This window comes from Plasmodium brasilianum, chromosome 1 (assembly GCF_023973825.1).
Source record: "Plasmodium brasilianum strain Bolivian I chromosome 1, whole genome shotgun sequence".
Lineage (NCBI taxonomy): Eukaryota > Apicomplexa > Aconoidasida > Haemosporida > Plasmodiidae > Plasmodium > Plasmodium brasilianum.
The window spans coordinates 822,501-840,674 of record NC_090114.1 but is presented as its reverse complement, the minus strand read 5'-3'; the positions used below and the strand labels follow the sequence as shown (position 1 = coordinate 840,674).

The 18,174-nt window shown below is 27.9% G+C and overlaps 4 protein-coding genes across 4 annotated transcripts; 3 read left to right on the top strand and 1 right to left on the bottom strand.

The window, feature by feature from the left end:
* Positions 1–24: 24 nt before the first annotated feature.
* On the bottom strand, positions 25–4,133 carry MKS88_000503 (DNA helicase PSH3; the record flags this gene model as incomplete). The annotated part of the gene is made up of 2 exons (XM_067216127.1): positions 25–3,791; positions 3,908–4,133. 2 exons carry the CDS (start codon positions 4,131–4,133, stop codon positions 25–27), a joined length of 3,993 nt encoding a protein of 1,330 aa, XP_067075739.1.
* A 1,724-nt stretch (positions 4,134–5,857) lies between these two features.
* On the top strand, positions 5,858–8,435 carry MKS88_000502 (uncharacterized protein; the record flags this gene model as incomplete). The annotated part of the gene is made up of 6 exons (XM_067216116.1): positions 5,858–5,872; positions 6,021–6,485; positions 6,596–6,986; positions 7,409–7,735; positions 8,023–8,217; positions 8,365–8,435. 6 exons carry the CDS (start codon positions 5,858–5,860, stop codon positions 8,433–8,435), a joined length of 1,464 nt encoding a protein of 487 aa, XP_067075738.1.
* Positions 8,436–11,108: 2,673 nt separating this feature from the next.
* Positions 11,109–12,524, top strand: MKS88_000501 (uncharacterized protein; the record flags this gene model as incomplete). Its single annotated transcript, XM_067216105.1, has 4 exons — positions 11,109–11,172; positions 11,582–11,647; positions 11,825–11,906; positions 12,188–12,524. 4 exons carry the CDS (start codon positions 11,109–11,111, stop codon positions 12,522–12,524), a joined length of 549 nt encoding a protein of 182 aa, XP_067075737.1.
* A 2,297-nt stretch (positions 12,525–14,821) lies between these two features.
* On the top strand, positions 14,822–16,956 carry MKS88_000500 (uncharacterized protein; the record flags this gene model as incomplete). Its single annotated transcript, XM_067216095.1, has 5 exons — positions 14,822–15,037; positions 15,300–15,419; positions 15,793–15,828; positions 16,360–16,425; positions 16,813–16,956. The coding sequence occupies 5 exons, from the start codon at positions 14,822–14,824 to the stop codon at positions 16,954–16,956; spliced, it is 582 nt and encodes a 193-aa protein (XP_067075736.1).
* Between the last annotated feature and the right edge of the window lie 1,218 nt (positions 16,957–18,174).

Genomic DNA, 18,174 nt, shown 5'->3' with positions numbered 1-18,174 from the left:
CTTCCCCCCTACTAACTTCCCGCCTCAATTGTCAGCGTGCAACTGTACATGATTTTGCAAAAAAATGCTCTTGAGCGCATTTGCATTTTCATTAATATTCCAATTGAGGAAAATTTGTAGTGATATTATATTGTTCATATTTTTAACTATTTCCTGATCATCATTTTTACAGTATATTTCTTTACATTTGTCAGAAAATTTCCTTAACATATTTTTTTCATATGTATTAACACATGAACTGTTCAGAACATTTTCCAATAATAAGGTATTAATTTTTATGTCTTCCTTTTTGGCTAGCATATTATAGTCCAAAATGTCAATTGGGAAGTCACTACAATTTAATATGTTAAGTGATTTGCCACTCAAATGATGCAATTTGTCATTGCTGTTGTTTGGAAGATGATGAGAAGGAGGGGAATGTGCTTCATCAAGAGTTCTTCTTCCTTTTAATTCTTTTTCCTGCATAAGACTTGAAATATTTTCATCCAATCCATCCGTTTCGTACCCTCTTCGCCTGTTCCTTTTTTTCTGCATTTGATTTAATAATAAGAAGCTATCCGAAGCATAATTGTACTTCCTCCTCGAGTTGACCTTTGCCAATGAATTCCATTTGTTGCGCCTCCCCCCTCGCGTCTTCTTCTCTGCCTTTTTATTTTTTTTTGCCTGAACATGCAATAAAATAGGTGCAATTTGCTCTTTAAGTGGATATTTATAATATTTAAAAAAAAAAAGCAAAGTATAAAAAAGTTTTAAAACTAGGTAATTATTTGAGTTGCAAAAAAAGAATAAGCAAAAATTTGATTCATAATATTTCCTTTTTTTTTTCATATTTAAAACATGTAATCGGTAAAAGTTCCTGTAATATATTTTTATTTTTTTATAAAAATGGAAATATATAATTAAGCTAGACTCATGTGGAATTATACTAATATTTTCAAAAAAATTTATATTGTCATTTGGTAATAAAAAATAAAATGTTACTTGGTCTTTTACAATTTTTAATTTTGTTACTAGCTTTTTAAAATATATTTTTAAATAAACGCCACTAGTGTTCTTATCTTTCCTTTCAATTATGTTTACGTCTTTTGCATAAAAACCTTTTATGAAAATTTTAATGGACCTTCTCATCTTATTTTTATATTTATTTTGCCAATATTCTTGGGTTTCCTTCCCCATATCCTCTTCAGACGATTTAGAGATAAGGATGTTGCTTGGGGAATACCCTCCTTGAACCATTTCCCTACCCACTTCTTTGGCTTCTTGCTCATTCACTGCTTTTGTTTCTGAATAGCCCACTCCGCTAACTACCGTCATAGTTGCTTCCCCGTTATGTAAGTAACTCTCTCCTGCATGGTCCTCTTCAATGGACCACCTGTTTGTACCCTCACAAAAGATATTTCCACTACTCCTACATGCAGGGACAAGACCATCCGAGTAACAAACTGTACCATCTTTTTCATCTTCTTTGCATTTTACTACTTCCTCACATCCATCTGCTCTGTCCACATATGAGCTACAACTTTTCTGAGTTTCTTCCATATTCTTTAATGAGTTGCAAATATAATGAAAATCATGAACATGTAATTTTAGCTGATATTTAAAATAATATAAATAATTGTAGTCAGAATAATTACATAAACTTATGCACAGACCTTTTTTCCCATATCTACCACATCTGCCTGACCTATGAATATACGTTTCTTTACTTTGTGGAATATCGAAATTTATAACCAAGTCACATACAATGTTGTCTATTCCTCTACTCATTACATCCGTACATACAACTATTTTTAATTGATTATTTCTAAAATTTTTGAAAAGTTCAATTCTTTCATTGTGTTCAATTCTTGAACTAGTATAATAAGACGAAATGTTATACTTGTTTAACATTTTTGTAATTTGTATACCCTCATATGTGTTGTTTATAAATAAAAAGCATTGATTAAATTTTATCTCTTTAATTATTTTTAATAATACTTTCATTTTATATTTTAATTCCTCTTTTTTATTCAAATTTTCATTATTTATTGTAATAAAACAATGCTTTATGTTCAGCAGAACGGGTGAATCTAATTGTTCACTCGGGTTGTCCTTACTTGATTTAAACACTTGGAAAAACTTTTCATTTTCTATGTCTACAATTGGATGTAAGCTCTTGTCTCCTTCATCTGATTTTTCCACATTTTTCATACCTACCGAGGTAGCATTCTCCATAAAAGGCTCAGTCATTTCCTTATTTTCAGTTTCTTTGACAGTGGTGTACTTCCTCTTACCCTTTTCTCTTCTTCTTTTGGAGTGAATAATGACAGATGTACATGCTTGAATAAACTCAAATTCTCTCTTTCTTTTAGCATAAATGGGTATCTTTTGTTTTTCCTTAATTAGCTTTCTTATAACATACTGAATGACTCCCTTCTTGTTTAAAATACTTTCATCTTGCAATATTTTTTCCAAGTTTTCTAAACCACTCGACATTTTATTGTAGTTATTTTTATTTTTATTTTTCTTTTTTTTTTTTTTCTTTTTTTTTTTTATTTTTTTATTGCTCCGTTTCGCAATATGTGTGGGGCTACAAATGCATTTGCTCCTTACGTCATTACTCGCACATATGACGTTGCTACTGTCGTATTCACATATGTCTGCTTTTCGGATTTTCGGACTATCCTTTGCATATCTTCCCTTTTCGCTAGTTGCTGTTATAACAATATCAGCTTTTTTTTCAGCCCCAGTAGGCGCAAAATTTGCACACACGTTTTGCACCTCCGTATTTAAGCAATTCTGTTCATACTTTTCTGCGCAATTTTGTTCACACCCTTTTTCGCATTTCTGCAATATTTTCTCCTCTTGATCCCCCCGAACGGCGCTTCCTCCTCCTTCGGTATCATTGATGCACACTGGACATGTATCACTTATATGGTGAGCATTGTTCGAGAAATCATTAGTTATGTAATCCTTTTCTGTATACGTATTCTTTGCAGGCATCTCCTGTGGCTGTTCCACCCGGATGGTACTGATCCTGGATAGGTAACTATGATCATATGCGTCTACATTTTTAACAAAGGAGCTTATTGCATACTCAAGATAAGTAGAGCTGTAGCACAGGACTTGTGTTCGAGGAGTTATTAAACATTTGAGAATGATTTTCATTTGTTCGTGGAATTGATCTTCTAGTAATGCATCCATTTCATCAATAATTAATTTTTTAAGTAAAACGTTCAGAATATTTAAATAAGAAATTTCGAAATATTCATTAACATTCTTATCAGAGTAATATTCATTTTTTATGTGCATTCTTAATTTTGCAAATATACTCAAAACATGTTTTAATCGTCCAGGTGTGGATATAATAATGTTTGGTAAAAATGTAAACATATTTATTATATTTTCAAAAACGTTAGTTCCCCCATATAATATTATAGACTTTATTTTAAAAAACTCATTATTCGTTTTTATATCAATTTGCATTTGTTCTCCTTCAATTGAGCTGCTAAGAGTAGAGGGTTTATTATTATACCAATTTATTTTGTCTGAATGATTGTCCTTAGAATCCTTTTCCTCAAATATTAAATAATTACAAATTTTATTCATATTATCATAAAGTTGCACACATAGTTCACGCGTAGGAACAAGTATCACACCGTAGAAGCATAAAGAAAAATGAAAAACATTGAAATTTTGATGAAAATGATTTTTTTCATTAGGATATGCCTCTACAGAATTCCTATCCGTTTGTTTATCGGATGTATCTCCACTCTTTTCACTCATTATATTTTTACATTTCTGAATTTGTTCTTCAATTTTTGCGGGCACTTTTTCCTGTACACGTGTGTGCATTTTTTTTTTTTTTTCTCTTTCATTTTTAAGAATAGCTGACTAGCCAAAATTATGCAAATGGAAAAACTCTTACCTGTACCATTTTTAGACTGAATGATCATATTATTTTTATTAAATGCCTTTTTCAATGTTAAGGATTGTATTTGAGATGGGTACATAACACCTAATTCTGCTAAACGATTAATTATTTCTATAGGAACATTCAATTCGTTGAAATATATTTTTTCTTCTTGTTCCTTCTTTTCGTCTTCGTCAAACAGATCGTTCAAGCTCCCGATGGGGCGCGCGCAGCTGATCATTTGGGCAATAGTGAGCTCGATTTATTCTGTTGTAATGAGCCTGATTTATTCTGCTATGTATAATTTAATCATATTTTGCTAGTTTAATTTAAACATATTTTGCTATGTATAATTTAATCATATTTTGCTAGTTTAATTTAAACATATTTTGCTATGTATAAATTAATCATATTTTGCTATGTATAAATTAATCATATTTTGCTATGTATAAATTAATCATATTTTGCTATGTATAAATTAATCATATTTTGCTATGTATAAATTAATCATATTTTGCTATGTATAAATTAATCATATTTATAACTTTTTTAATTTTTTTAATATTTTTAATTTTATTTTTATTTTCTTTTGCGGTCATATAACTACAGTCACGTATCCTTATACATGCTCTCTTCCACATTAGTACCTCGTTCAAAGCGCAAGATAAGTGTGTATGTGTTGATAAATACATAAGCACATTAAGCCGTTTCCGTGTGCACATATATTGTCTATGCCTTTTATATTGTTCAATACTATGTTTATATGCACTTGAGTTTGTATATGCTCATACACATTCTGCACTTTGAATTTAACGTTTTTATTATATTTAATTGAACTGTTCAAATTTTTAAAAGATGCTACACGGGAAGAAGTACAAAGCAAAATGTAGTTCTAAATTTTTTTCCAAAAATGAGTAAAAAGAAAGAGAATAAAGAGAAAATAAAAAGTTCTATTCTTAACCATAATTTCCGGAAAAAACAATATTCATTCATATGAACAGTTTCGCTCGTATTGTCACATAGAAATAGTATACTTTAATGTGCTTATGGCATGCTTCTTCTCAACAACGGATGGAATTGCATGTTTGCTGAGAGAACGGGGCCTGCCCACGTACACGCCTCCTCATAACATACGTGCCTACGCATGCATACGTACTTATATATATATATATATATATATATATATATACAGATTTATGCACGAGTACAGGCGAGAACAGTCGTCGTATCAACTTCTACGTGGAGATAATATTTTGCAAGTGAAAGCTTCCCTTACATTTAAAATAAATTCAAAAAAAAAAATGGAAAAAAAAAATTTTGTTTATTATAGTCATTTAATCCTGTTACTCAACTGCAACATTGGAGCTTAATTTTTTTTTTTTTTTTTTTTTTTTTTTTATTTTCTAACTGATGATTCATTCGTCATTAAGTAAGAACAAACGACCACGTTTATGTGAAGCATTAAAAAAAAAAAAAAAAAAAAAAAAAAAGGACCATTCGTTTATTTTATCTGAAAGAGAAGGGATGAAAAGAACGTACGAATAAATGATGTACGTTGTTATGGCACATATGCATACATACGTATTTGCATACTTATGTACTTAGTCCATACGTGCATATAACGTACGAGCTGAAATTAGTTTGCCGCAAGCTTTGCCTCTTTTAAAGGTGTTAGGAGAAAAAAGAAAATGCACACGAACATATGCATGATGCGTATGCGTAAACATTATGGTACAGCATGATTATTTTATTTTACTTTGTTTTACTTTATTTTTAAAATTTTTTAATTTTTTTCTTAATTTTTTTTTCTTTTTTGTTTTTTTATGTGCATTTTGTGCTGGAACGGGGAGGGGCAAAAAAAAAAAAAAAAAAAAAAAAAAAAAAAAAAAATGCACTGCCTTTTAAATATATATGTACACAAAACAAATTAAATTTTCTTATTTTCTGTAAGGTGGAAACATGTAAATGCAGATCCTCAAAGTATTGTGCGAAGGAGAGTATAATGAATAAATGCATATCGCTTTCCTTGTAGATATATAAAAATGAAAATAGGTATAAAGCGAAGCTGCAAAACGTCGAGCTATTAAAATAGGCACGAGTGTTACTGCTTCGTTTTTTAATTTTAAAGTTTTTGGGTGAAAAAAAAAAAAAAAAAAAAAAGGAAAGGAAAGGAAAGGAGAAAAATAAAACAAAAGGAAAGGAGAAAAATAAAACAAAAGGAAAGGAGAAAAATAAAACAAAAGAAAAGGAGAAAAATAAAACAAAAGGAAAGGAGAAAAATAAAACAAAAGAAAAGGAGAAAAATAAAACAAAAGGAAAGGAGAAAAATAAAACAAAAGAAAAGGAGAAAAATAAAACAAAAGGAAAGGAGAAAAATAAAACAAAAGAAAAGGAGAAAAATAAAACAAAAGGAAAGGAGAAAAATAAAACAAAAGAAAAGGAGAAAAATAAAACAAAAGGAAAGGAGAAAAATAAAACAAAAGGAAAGGAGAAAAATAAAACAAAAGGAAAGGAGATAAATAAAACAAAAGGAAAGGAAAAAAATAAAAAAAAAATAAAAAAGAAATTTCCTTTCTTTTCTTCCATATTTTCCGTTTTCACATTTCCACGCCCCAAATTAATACTTTTATAAAAATGAGCACGACGCAAAATGATAGCAATATATATGAGCAGTCACTAAAAATTACAAAAAAATTAAAACAGAAAATTGCAAGTCGAAAAAGTTCAAAGGAAGAAATAAAAGAAATAAAAGAAAAAAATGTAAAGGATATAAAGGATGTAAAGGATGTAAAGGATGTAAAGGATGTAAAACATGAGTTTTTTAAGAGTTATTTTAACACCATATCTTTGTCCTTAGGTTATATTATAAACACATTTTTATATTATTTTTTTATTCTTATTTTTAATGAAATCATTGATAAGTTTATATATATCTTATCCAAAGTGACTGAATATGATTACAGAAATAGTATGGCCACAGCTTCAATTAAGTATACTATTATCCTATTCATATGGTTTCGCTACTGTACGGCGGGGTATGATGGAGATCCCTTTTTCCACCTCCTCAAGAACAAATTTAATTTTATAAATAGAAGTAAATAGCTCCAAAAAAAAAAAAAAAAAAAAAAAAAAAAAAATAGAAGTCATTCATATGTATGTTAGTAGCGTGCATATGGTAAAAGCCCAACTCCCCCCCAAACAAGTGGGCATTTCTTCCATGTGCTATTTTTACCCCGCCTATGTACCCTTTCCAATTTGAAATTTTCCATTTGTTAATTTCCTTTTTCCCATTCATTTCCCCACTTCCCATTCATTTCCCCACTTCCCATTCATTTTCCCACTTCCCATTCATTTTCCCACTTCCCATTCATTTTCCCACTTCCCATTCATTTTCCCACTTCCCATTCATTTCCCCACTTCCCATTCATTTCCCCACTTCCCATTCATTTCCCCACTTCCCATTCATTTCCCCACTTCCCATATATTTTGCTCCATTTTTTGCTTTCTACTTTGCAGAAGAGGCACTAGTAACAATAGCGTCCAACATAGTTGGTACATTGCTGTATCTGTCGGTGATAAAAGCTTTGGGAAAGGGGAGTAGCAACACTCCGTTAAGCAAAAAGATAATTGAACTAATTCATGAGCACAAAATTGAAAAGAACAGATCGTTTATGACATCATTTGTGTATCCTCATATGCCCGGATTTTTAAGAAAGTTTTTTATGAACATGTTAATAATTACCTGTCCATATCATAACATGGGGAATAAATATTATGATAAACTTTTTTTGAACAATATGGATTTGTATTCATCTATTATAATGGACACATACATAAATGAGTGTATATGTTCTTTTTTAAGTTATGTCTTATTATATATATATTTGTTTACAAAGGATTTCTTATCTTATCCTATTCAAATAAATTTAATATTTACACAAATTATATCCTTATATTCAAGTAGACGAGCGCATATAGTTAGTGGGCCATTTATGAGTTTGAGTTGGATTATAATTGAATATATTCAGATGAAATTATCTTTTTTTTTTTTTTTTTTTTAATCTTATTTCATTACTTGGGATATAAATTAGCTAGTCTTCTTTTAAAACCGCCAACTACCCTTTCTTTAGCCGATGCTACGAACTGTTATAAAAACATTAAACAAGAAATTTTACAAAAAAATATGAAATCCAATGGAATGGTTGATTTATCACTTATAACAAATGAGTGCATTAACGATAGTTCTTTAAACAATAATTATCTTGGAAAAAATTTTCAAAAATTTTTCGACATATACATAAGTACAGGGGAAGACAAGAAAAATCGTTAGGAGTACTACCAAAACGTGTGGAAAGAACGGGTTGATAATAATATACAATTGTACGTACATGTAATGTGTCAAATTATATATAACTGCTGAGTATTTTCTCTCTTTTTTTTTTTTTTTGTGTACTTTCAATCCACTTCTGCAGCACTTAAAATTATTTCTTTATTATTAACGCAATATGCACAGAGTTGTAGTGGCAGGAGTTACTGTGCTTAGTGAGGATCTATTTAGCAAGGACCGTTCTGTTAATACGTTTAGAGGGGGGCTACCGTATCTGTAAACATGTATATGTATATATATATATATATATATATATATATATATATGTGTGTGTATATGTCCTGCTTAACTTGTAGTTACTAACCCTCATGACTTACAACTTTTTTTTTGTCAAAAACAGTTATACGTGTTAAAGCATGGGGGAAGGAGGGGTTTAGGATAAAGATAATTATTCTTCCTCTGTTTAATGATATATTCGTACAGATACCATTTTGCACCAAATGTTGAACTGTTGAACTGTTGAACTGTTGAACTGTTGAAGGATGCTACAGAACAGGAAGGCACGCACGCGTGTACATAAATGCATACGTGAGTGGACATGCATATGCAAATAGCGAAACATCCGCATGACCAGGTAGCACCCCAGTGCCTTCACAAAAACTCTTTTTGTAAATCTTATTTTAAAATTTGATCATAGTACATGTATCGGTACATATACGTACATACTTGCTTATGTACAAGTATGTGCACTGTTTCTGCTTCTTAAACAGTGTTACATGTAGAGTGTACTATTACATGTGTCCTTCGACGGGAAAGCAATATTTTTCTCGTCATTTTTGTTTCGTTTCGTTTATTTTCTCCTTTTTTATTATTCATATTCTTTTCTTTTCTTTTCTTTTCTTCTGCTTTCATTTTTTTTTTTTTTTTTTTCCCTTTTCCGCATAATTTCATCCCATTCCCCTCCTATTTAATAACTTTGCATTTTTAATGAACAAAAATTTGGTACATTTGCTTGTTATACCAAAATGGAAAAAATTAAAAAATTAGAAAAAAAAAAAGGATTAGAGCATGTCTTTTTATCATTATTCATTTTTTTAAAGTGCCTGTTTTACTACTTAGCATTTTAGTTCGATGTTATGCATAGGTAGGCGCATAACTATAAATATATTCCTAAGCATGTGCGTATAAATATATACATATTATATGTATATATATATATATATATATATACATGCCTATTTACGCATATTCATATACAAACATGATATATAAACACACGAATGTACTTTTTTCCATACTACAAAAATGTATGTTATGATACGCCCCGAAATTGTTTAGCAAAAATATGTACGCATTGTTAAGCGACGAAAGAAAAGAATAAGAGGCAACGTGAAGAGAAATAAACTAAATAAAAAATGTTGGGCGGCGTGAAATAAAAAAAAAAAAAAAAATAATAAAATAAAATGAGAAAAAATAAGAAGAAATAAAAAAGAAAAACAGCAAAATATTTCGAAAAAAAAAAGGCGTGAAAAAATGATAAAAATATAGGGGAAAAAATAAGTAAAAAATGTGGAGTAAAATAATAGTCATGTATTATACATATATATGCAGTAATAATTATGAGAGGTACGTATATAAAGTGAAGAGCAAAACTTATAGTACCCTATTGTCATGTAACAACAAAGATTACTAAAATTTTTTATTTTTCCCTTATGCCCTATACTCGGTACATTTGACATTGTAAACATGGAAGTATTCACATGTACGTATTTATTTTAAGTATATATACATATATATATACATGTACATGTACGTAGTATATGCATATATATGTATTTATATTACTGTATGCATTTAATTTATGAATGTATATTATTGTATTATATATTTATATATATATCTAAACATGTATATGTAAATGTAATTATATACATGATTATATTTATATGTAGTTATATTATACATGATTATATTAATATGTAGTTATATTATACATGATTATATTTATATGTAGTTATATTATACATGATTATATTTATATGTACATTTTTATATGCGCTTCTGCAACTTGCAAAAATTGCAGGAAAAAAAAAAATGAAGAATATAAAAAAAAAATAAACTAAAAATTGTTAGGTATATTTATTTATATATTTTTATATATATATATATATATATAAATACATACATACATACTTATAAATTCATATATAAATACATAAATATATATAAATACATAAATATATATAAATACATAAATATATATAAATATGTATAAATATATATATATATATATATTATATATATATATATGTAAATATACGTAATATTCGTGTTGTATTGTATTATACATATATACGTAAAGTACGCATTTTATTGTTACATCAAAGCAATATACATATTGTGCTGTTTACATGTATGTAATATTGTATACATATATTATTATATATATCACATTGTATATATATATAGTAATATCCTTGTAGCAAATTCTTAGAATATGAGGACGAACGTAAAACTGCTTTTTGACTTCGATGTGATGCGCCATACCAAACGCATAATAAAAAATAATAATATAATAATAAAAGGATAATTAACTAATTAGTTCTCTGTTCTTTCTTTCGTTCGTTTGTTCTTCCGTTATTTCTTTCTTTCCTTCTTTTTTTTTTTTTTTTTTTTTTCAAACATGAATTTAAAGATATTATATATTGGCCTGTTTTGTAAATATTTGTATTATTTGTATTATGTGCATTTGTGTCATTTGTGTCATTTGTATTATTTGTAATTTTTTTTTTTTTTTTTTTTTTTTAAATTTTATTGTTTTTCCATATATAATACCCAATTTTTTTTTTTTTTTTTTTTTTTTTTTTTTTTGTACTTCAAAAATAAAAAATGAAAAATAAGAATAAGTATGATTACTTGCTAAAACTGCTATTAGTGGGTGATTCCAGTGTAGGTGAGTAATAATTTTTTCTGATTCGTAATAAAGATAATATATACATTTATGCGTATATACATATATATATATACATATATATATATATATATATATAATATATATATTATATATATATGTATAATTATGGGATGATAATTCATATAAAAATATATAAAGTCAGAAAACATTCTCAAGGATGATATTAGCTGCGCATAACTTCCAAGAGTGACACATGAAATATGAAATATATATGTGCCCATTTTGTAAACGCATTTCTATATTTATTTTCTTTTTTGCGAACGCATTTCCATATTTATTTGCTTTTTTGCGAACGCATTTCCATATTTATTTGCTTTTTTGCGAACGCATTTCCATATTTATTTGCTTTTTTGCTTTTTTTTTTTTTTTTTTTTTTTTAATAATATAGGAAAAAGCAGTATACTATGCAGGTACTCGGATAATCAGTTTGAAGAAAAAGTCCTTTCTACCATAGGTGAGAGCAAAAAAACTCAAGGAAAAAAAATAGTGAAAAAAAAAAAAAAAAATAGCTCCTTTTGCAAAAAACATAGTGATGTCGTTAGCTTTGTGGCATGTTACTTCACAATGTATGATTTGTATATATGTCCAATAATTGTTTACCTGTATTTTTATTTTTTTTTTTTATTTATAGGAATTGACTTTAAAGTGAAATACTTAAAAATTGATAATAAAACGATCAAAGTTGGAATTTGGGATACAGCAGGGCAAGAAAGGTTTCGGACATTAACATCGGCGTACTATAGAAATGCTCATGCTATAATTCTCGTATAGTACAACAAAAAAAAAAAAAAAGAAAAAGAAAAAAAAAAGACGTACACCATTAGTTGTATTTTGCACGAGTTCACATACATACGTGCATACTTATGTGCATACTTACGTGCATACTTACGTGCATACATACATGCATACATACATACGTGTATACATACATACGTGAATACATACGTGCATACATACATATCTATGTACACACGGTGTGTTCCCCTCTTTGCAGCGATTGCACCGTTAGGGAGTCCTTTGAAAACTTAGATGTATGGATACATGAAATAGACAAGTATTCTACAAATAAAAATGCTATTAAAATGTTAGTGGCAAATAAAATTGACAAGTCCAATCATGAAGTAACAAAAGACGAAGGGAAAAATTTCGCTTTTGAAAATAATATGCTTTTTTGTGAAACAAGTGCAAAGAATGACATAAATATAACATACTGTTTTGAAGAATTAATACAACAAATTCTAAATAACCCGTCCTTGCTTGAGTTGAGTGTTGTTACGAAAAATTTGAAGTTAGGCAAAAAGGAAGAAAATAGAACGAATTGTGTTTGTTAACGCCATGTGCGCATGTGTACATACACATATGTATGTGGATATTCTATATATATATGTATACCGTGTGTACAGTTTTTTTACTCTTTTGGATAGCCAAATTTGTGCTCATAGTTGTTTCTCAAACTCTCTTTTTTTCTTTCTTATGTTTTTTAATTTTACCTTTTCTTTTTCTTTCCTTCTCGTTTTCATCCCATTTCTTTCTTCCTTTTTTTTTTTTTTTTTTTTTTTTTTGATCTCTACTTTATTTCATTTCTTTGTTAAATCTACCTTTTACTCATCTTTTGAAGTTACAAATTGTTTATCAACCACCATTTGGCGAAACACATACACGCATGCATAAGTATATATATATATATATATATATATATATAATTATATATATAATATATAATATATAATATATAATATATATATATATATTATATATAATATGTTTTTATGCATATGTACATACATACGCATATATACATGTTATATACGTATGTATATGTAGATATGCATTCGGTAATTCTTAACCCTCAACACTGAACACTTTGATTGTTGATGTTTCTTTCCCCCCCTACCCGTTGATTTATTATTAACTCTGTGTGACTGTTTATATGTATATATGTATATGTATACATATATATGCCGATTCTTTTTAATTTTTGTCTTTTTTCAATATTCTTTTTTCAATATCCTTTTTTCAATATTCTTTTTTCAATATTCTTTTTTCAATATCCTTTTTTCAATATTCTTTTTTCAATATCCTTTTTTCAATATTCTTTTTTCAATATCCTTTTTTCAATATTCTTTTTTCAATATCCTTTTTTTAATATCCTTTTTTCCTTCTATGACAAATTGTCCCTTCCTCCCACCGTGTAATTATATTGACATTCCGTTGTACATATTTTTGAGTAATTTAAAAAAAAAATAAATTAGTACTTTTTTATACCCACATTATGTATATGTATATATATACATATATATACTTTTTATTTCAAGCTTTTTTTCGTATTCCACATTTTTACCACTTCGCGATGTTATCTTTTTTCACGTCGTTGCGGCATTGAGACATTACGTCTTTTTTTTTTTCTTTTCTTCTTTTCTTTCCTGCTCCACCATTTTTTAATTTTCTCATTCCAGTTTATCTCTGAGCATTAACACAAAATACAATGAAACCATTTTAAATGTGTATTTATTTTTATATGTTATAAATACATATGTACTTATTAGCGGAATTTCTTTTTACTTACGTAATTTGTTTTGTCAATTTAACGTTTTTGAGTGTTTGTACTGCCTTTACTTTGTTTATATACCGTTCATGCATTTTTTATTTAATTGCCATTTTTTAAATGTTTATAAACGTTCTCCCTCTTTTTTTTTTTTTTTTTTTTTTTTTTTTTTCGTTCCTTCCGTTCGTCCCTCACTTGTATATTAAAAAAGAGAAAAAAATTTTTATAAAATTTAATTGCATTAAAGTTTCATTGTTGCAATATCACAGGTACACTATAACATAACATAACATAACGTCATGCAGCTAACATAAAGTAAATAACATGTACAGTTGTGCAAAACTTTAAAGTACTAAATTTTTAATTGTAAATACAGGAGTTGTTTAAGACCAAGGGGGGAAATGCCCTCGTACGAAAATGTTCAACGATAAGATCAAGGTTGTTCTTCAAATATTGTTAATACTTATGAAGAGGGGGAAAAAAAACAAAAGAAAAAAAAGGTGTCGGTACATGTGCACATACGTATGTACGTATATACTCATAATTGGGTGTGTATTTATATACGTATGTATATATATGTAACTTAGGTATGTACGTATTAATTGTTATTCCTTTTACAAACGTACATATACAAGGATATTCCCGGCGCTCTAATGCAACACTATACTTTTTTCGTTAAAACTGGGTGATCAGGAAAAGCAGGCACTTGTCACAAGCGTATTGAACTTTAATAGAGAAGTCTCACCTGATAAACTCCTTCTCTCGTTATATTACTATTTTGCAGATATGAGAAAGTTGTTGAGCGCCCTTTGATAATTCCATTTTTTATTATTTTACTATTATTTTTTATTATTTTATTATAATTTTATTATTATTATTTTTTTTATTTTATTATAATTTTATTTTATTATTTTTTTTTTATTATTTTATTATAATTTTATTTTATTATTTTTTTTATTATTTTATTATAATTTTATTTTATTATTTTTTTTTTATTATTTTATTATAATTTTATTTTATTATTTTTTTTTTATTTATTTTATTTTTTTGAACTTCCCCCCACAATTCCCCACTGACCGTAAAATGAGGATCGTTCTGTTAACCAAAATTACTTCCACAGTTTCAATGAATACTTATAAAACTAGTTTTAACAGACGATTTTCTTCATTTCAAAATAAATTTATTAAAAACAAAGAAATAATTTACCGAAATAACGTGGATATAGTTTGTAAAAGTCATATATTCTTTTGCACTGTTTTAAACGTGGACGGGTATAAGCACTTTTTGCCCTACGTTACTGTAAGGAGTGTACATCTGTACATACGTACGAGCACTTATACATGTATATATGCATACATGTACGGTGTAAATGAAAAAGGCGTTACCGAAAAGGAGTTGTGCGGAAAAAATTGTTTTTTGATATAAGTGCATGTGCACCTTTGTAAGTGGCATACCTTTTATACGTGCAAAATATACACACACATATAAGTAAAAATAGAATTATAAAAAAGAGTTAAGTATACCCGATTATGTACACACTCCTACCATTTGTACCCCGCAGGATAGCAAAATAACAGAAAAAGCACAGAGACATTTTAAGGCCATCCTACAAATAGAAAACATTCTTTTTAAGGAAAAATATAATTCCATAATAAAATTTAATTACCCAACCACTATCACAGTAACATTTTGTCATTACGTATACCAGCAATGGTTATGATGTTTTATGCTGCGTTATGATACTTTATGCTGCGTTATGATACTTTATGCTGCGTTATGATACTTTATGCTGCGTTATGATACTTTATGCTGCGTTATGATACTTTATGCTGCGTTATGATATTTTATGCTGCGTTATGATATTTTATGCTGCGTTATGATATTTTATGCTGCGTTATGATATTTTATGCTGCGTTATGATATTTTATGCTGCGTTATGATATTTTATGCTGCGTTATGATATTTTATGATGCGTTATGATATTTTATGATGCTTTATGTTGTTTCTTTTTCATTTCATACGTATTTCGACTTCTTTTATTTTTTTCCCCTTAGGTTTCCAGTGAAGATTCAAAACTATTTAACCATTTGGTACTGGGAGAGGGGGGGAAAAAAAAAGCCAAACATACGAAACAAAAAGACAGTGTGAAATAACACCTTAACGATATTTTTCATAGTTTCAAATGAGCTACTTCATTTATATATGTGTATCATCACTTCCTTTTATATATATATTTTTTTTTTTTTTTTTTTTTTATTATTATTATAATTTGTCCATTGCCTTTTTTCGTGTGTCTGCTAAATTTTGCATATCTGCCCGTGACATTGTCACGTAAGGCGGAAATAACCTTACACATACATACATACATACATATATACATACATATATACATACATACATATATACATACATACATACGTATATACATACATATATACATACATATATACATACATACATACATACATACATACATACGTATATACCTATGTGTACCTTAACTGTTCTACTTCTCACCTTTTGTGTTAAGTATAACCAAGAATAGAGATGTTAAATTATATGTATATCCTGAGTAACACTGGCTCTACCTCCATCTCCGTTTTTTTTTTTTTTTTTAACAGATAACACGGTGGATAATTAAGGAGAAACAAAACTGCATAAACGTTGATTTTTACATAAACTTTAGGGTAACATTAATTATATATGTGCATATGTATATGTGAGTATGTATGCATATGTATATGTGAGTATGTATGCATATGTATATGTGAGTATGTATGCATATGTATATGTGAGTATGTATGCATGTGTATATGTGAGTATGTATGCATGTGTATATATGAGTATGTATGCATGTGTGCACTCTGAAAGGGATGACAGATTAAGAGGAACAATTGTGCTGCGGACCATTTTATAAATAAAAAGTCATTCGCCTCGATGATACAACATTAATATGTTCAGATATATTTATACGTACATATATATATATATATACATACATATGAGTATGTTTTACATAATAATTTTACTTCTTTTTTTTATCCTTACCTGTTCATAATTTTATCCCTCCTCAGCTTAAAAATATAATATACCAAAATTTTATGAACTTGTACATAAAAGAGCTAGGCAAAAAAATTCTGTATGCATTCATAAAGGAGTCACAAGGAAATAACTTAAAAAACATGGATGATTTCTTCCCCAACTTGATAAAAAAATAAGCCGGAGAATTCTTGTCAATCGAGCTCATATTTAACCGGACGAGCATATACTTAGATATACACACGTATATATACATACTTACATAAATTCATAAGCATATGCGTACAGCCCTTCGTCATGAACTGTACATATATGCTTGCAAATTATGTGTAACTGTAACGTAAAATAATATATCTACTGTGAATTCACCCACAAGAGTACATATTATATATATATATATATATATATGTATATATATATGTACATGTAAAATATGTACATGTACATGTACATTAAATTCATGTAGCATTTGTTTGCGTAATATCTGTTAACGTAATATATGTTCACGCATTATATATGTGCCTTATTTCGATTAAAAAAAATTCCTTTTTTTTAAAGTGCATAATTTTTTTTAAATATTTACTACGATATGTAAAATTATTTTATTATAATTTCTGGATATATTTTTTTTTTTTTTTTGAAAAATTTATGGAATACCAGTTTCATAATAAAGTCAACAGAGCTCCGTTCAATTAAACAACCGCTTTATTAGCAAAATTTGCTTAAAATAAACTTCATCTGAGCGGTTGGTAGAAAAATAAAAAACAAAAAAAAAAGAAAAAGAAAAAATACAAATATGTGTACGATATAGTAAGAGCTTAGTAAGTATATATGTACCCATATATGTACCCATATATGTACCCATATATGTACCCATATATATACCCATATATATACCCATATATATACCCATATATACATAATATATATAATATATATATGTATACCTCCTCAAAAGGGGAGTTCCTTTTCGAAAAAAAGAATGAAGTACTTATTTTTTTTGCGGTATTTTAAGTAAACGACTTCATGCATGCCTATACACGAAATACTTGTGTACAAGTTACATGTAGAATGTGCTTCTTCACAGATGATTATTTTTAAAGATAACACATACCTATATGAGGAATTGACTTTTTCCCCATTTTATTAGGAAAAAAATAAAAATAATTAAATAAAATAAAAATAAGAATAAATATAAATGTAAACAGAATTATTCATATTAATGTTAATTTAAATACATAAATAAATATAAAAAAATTATTTACTCCTACTCATGTACTTTTACATGTACGTACACGTACACAGATACATATTTATATGTATGTTATAGCCTGTTCGTCCTTCTTTTTAACAACAGCTAAATAACACAGAAGGAAAACCTATTTCCATTTTATATA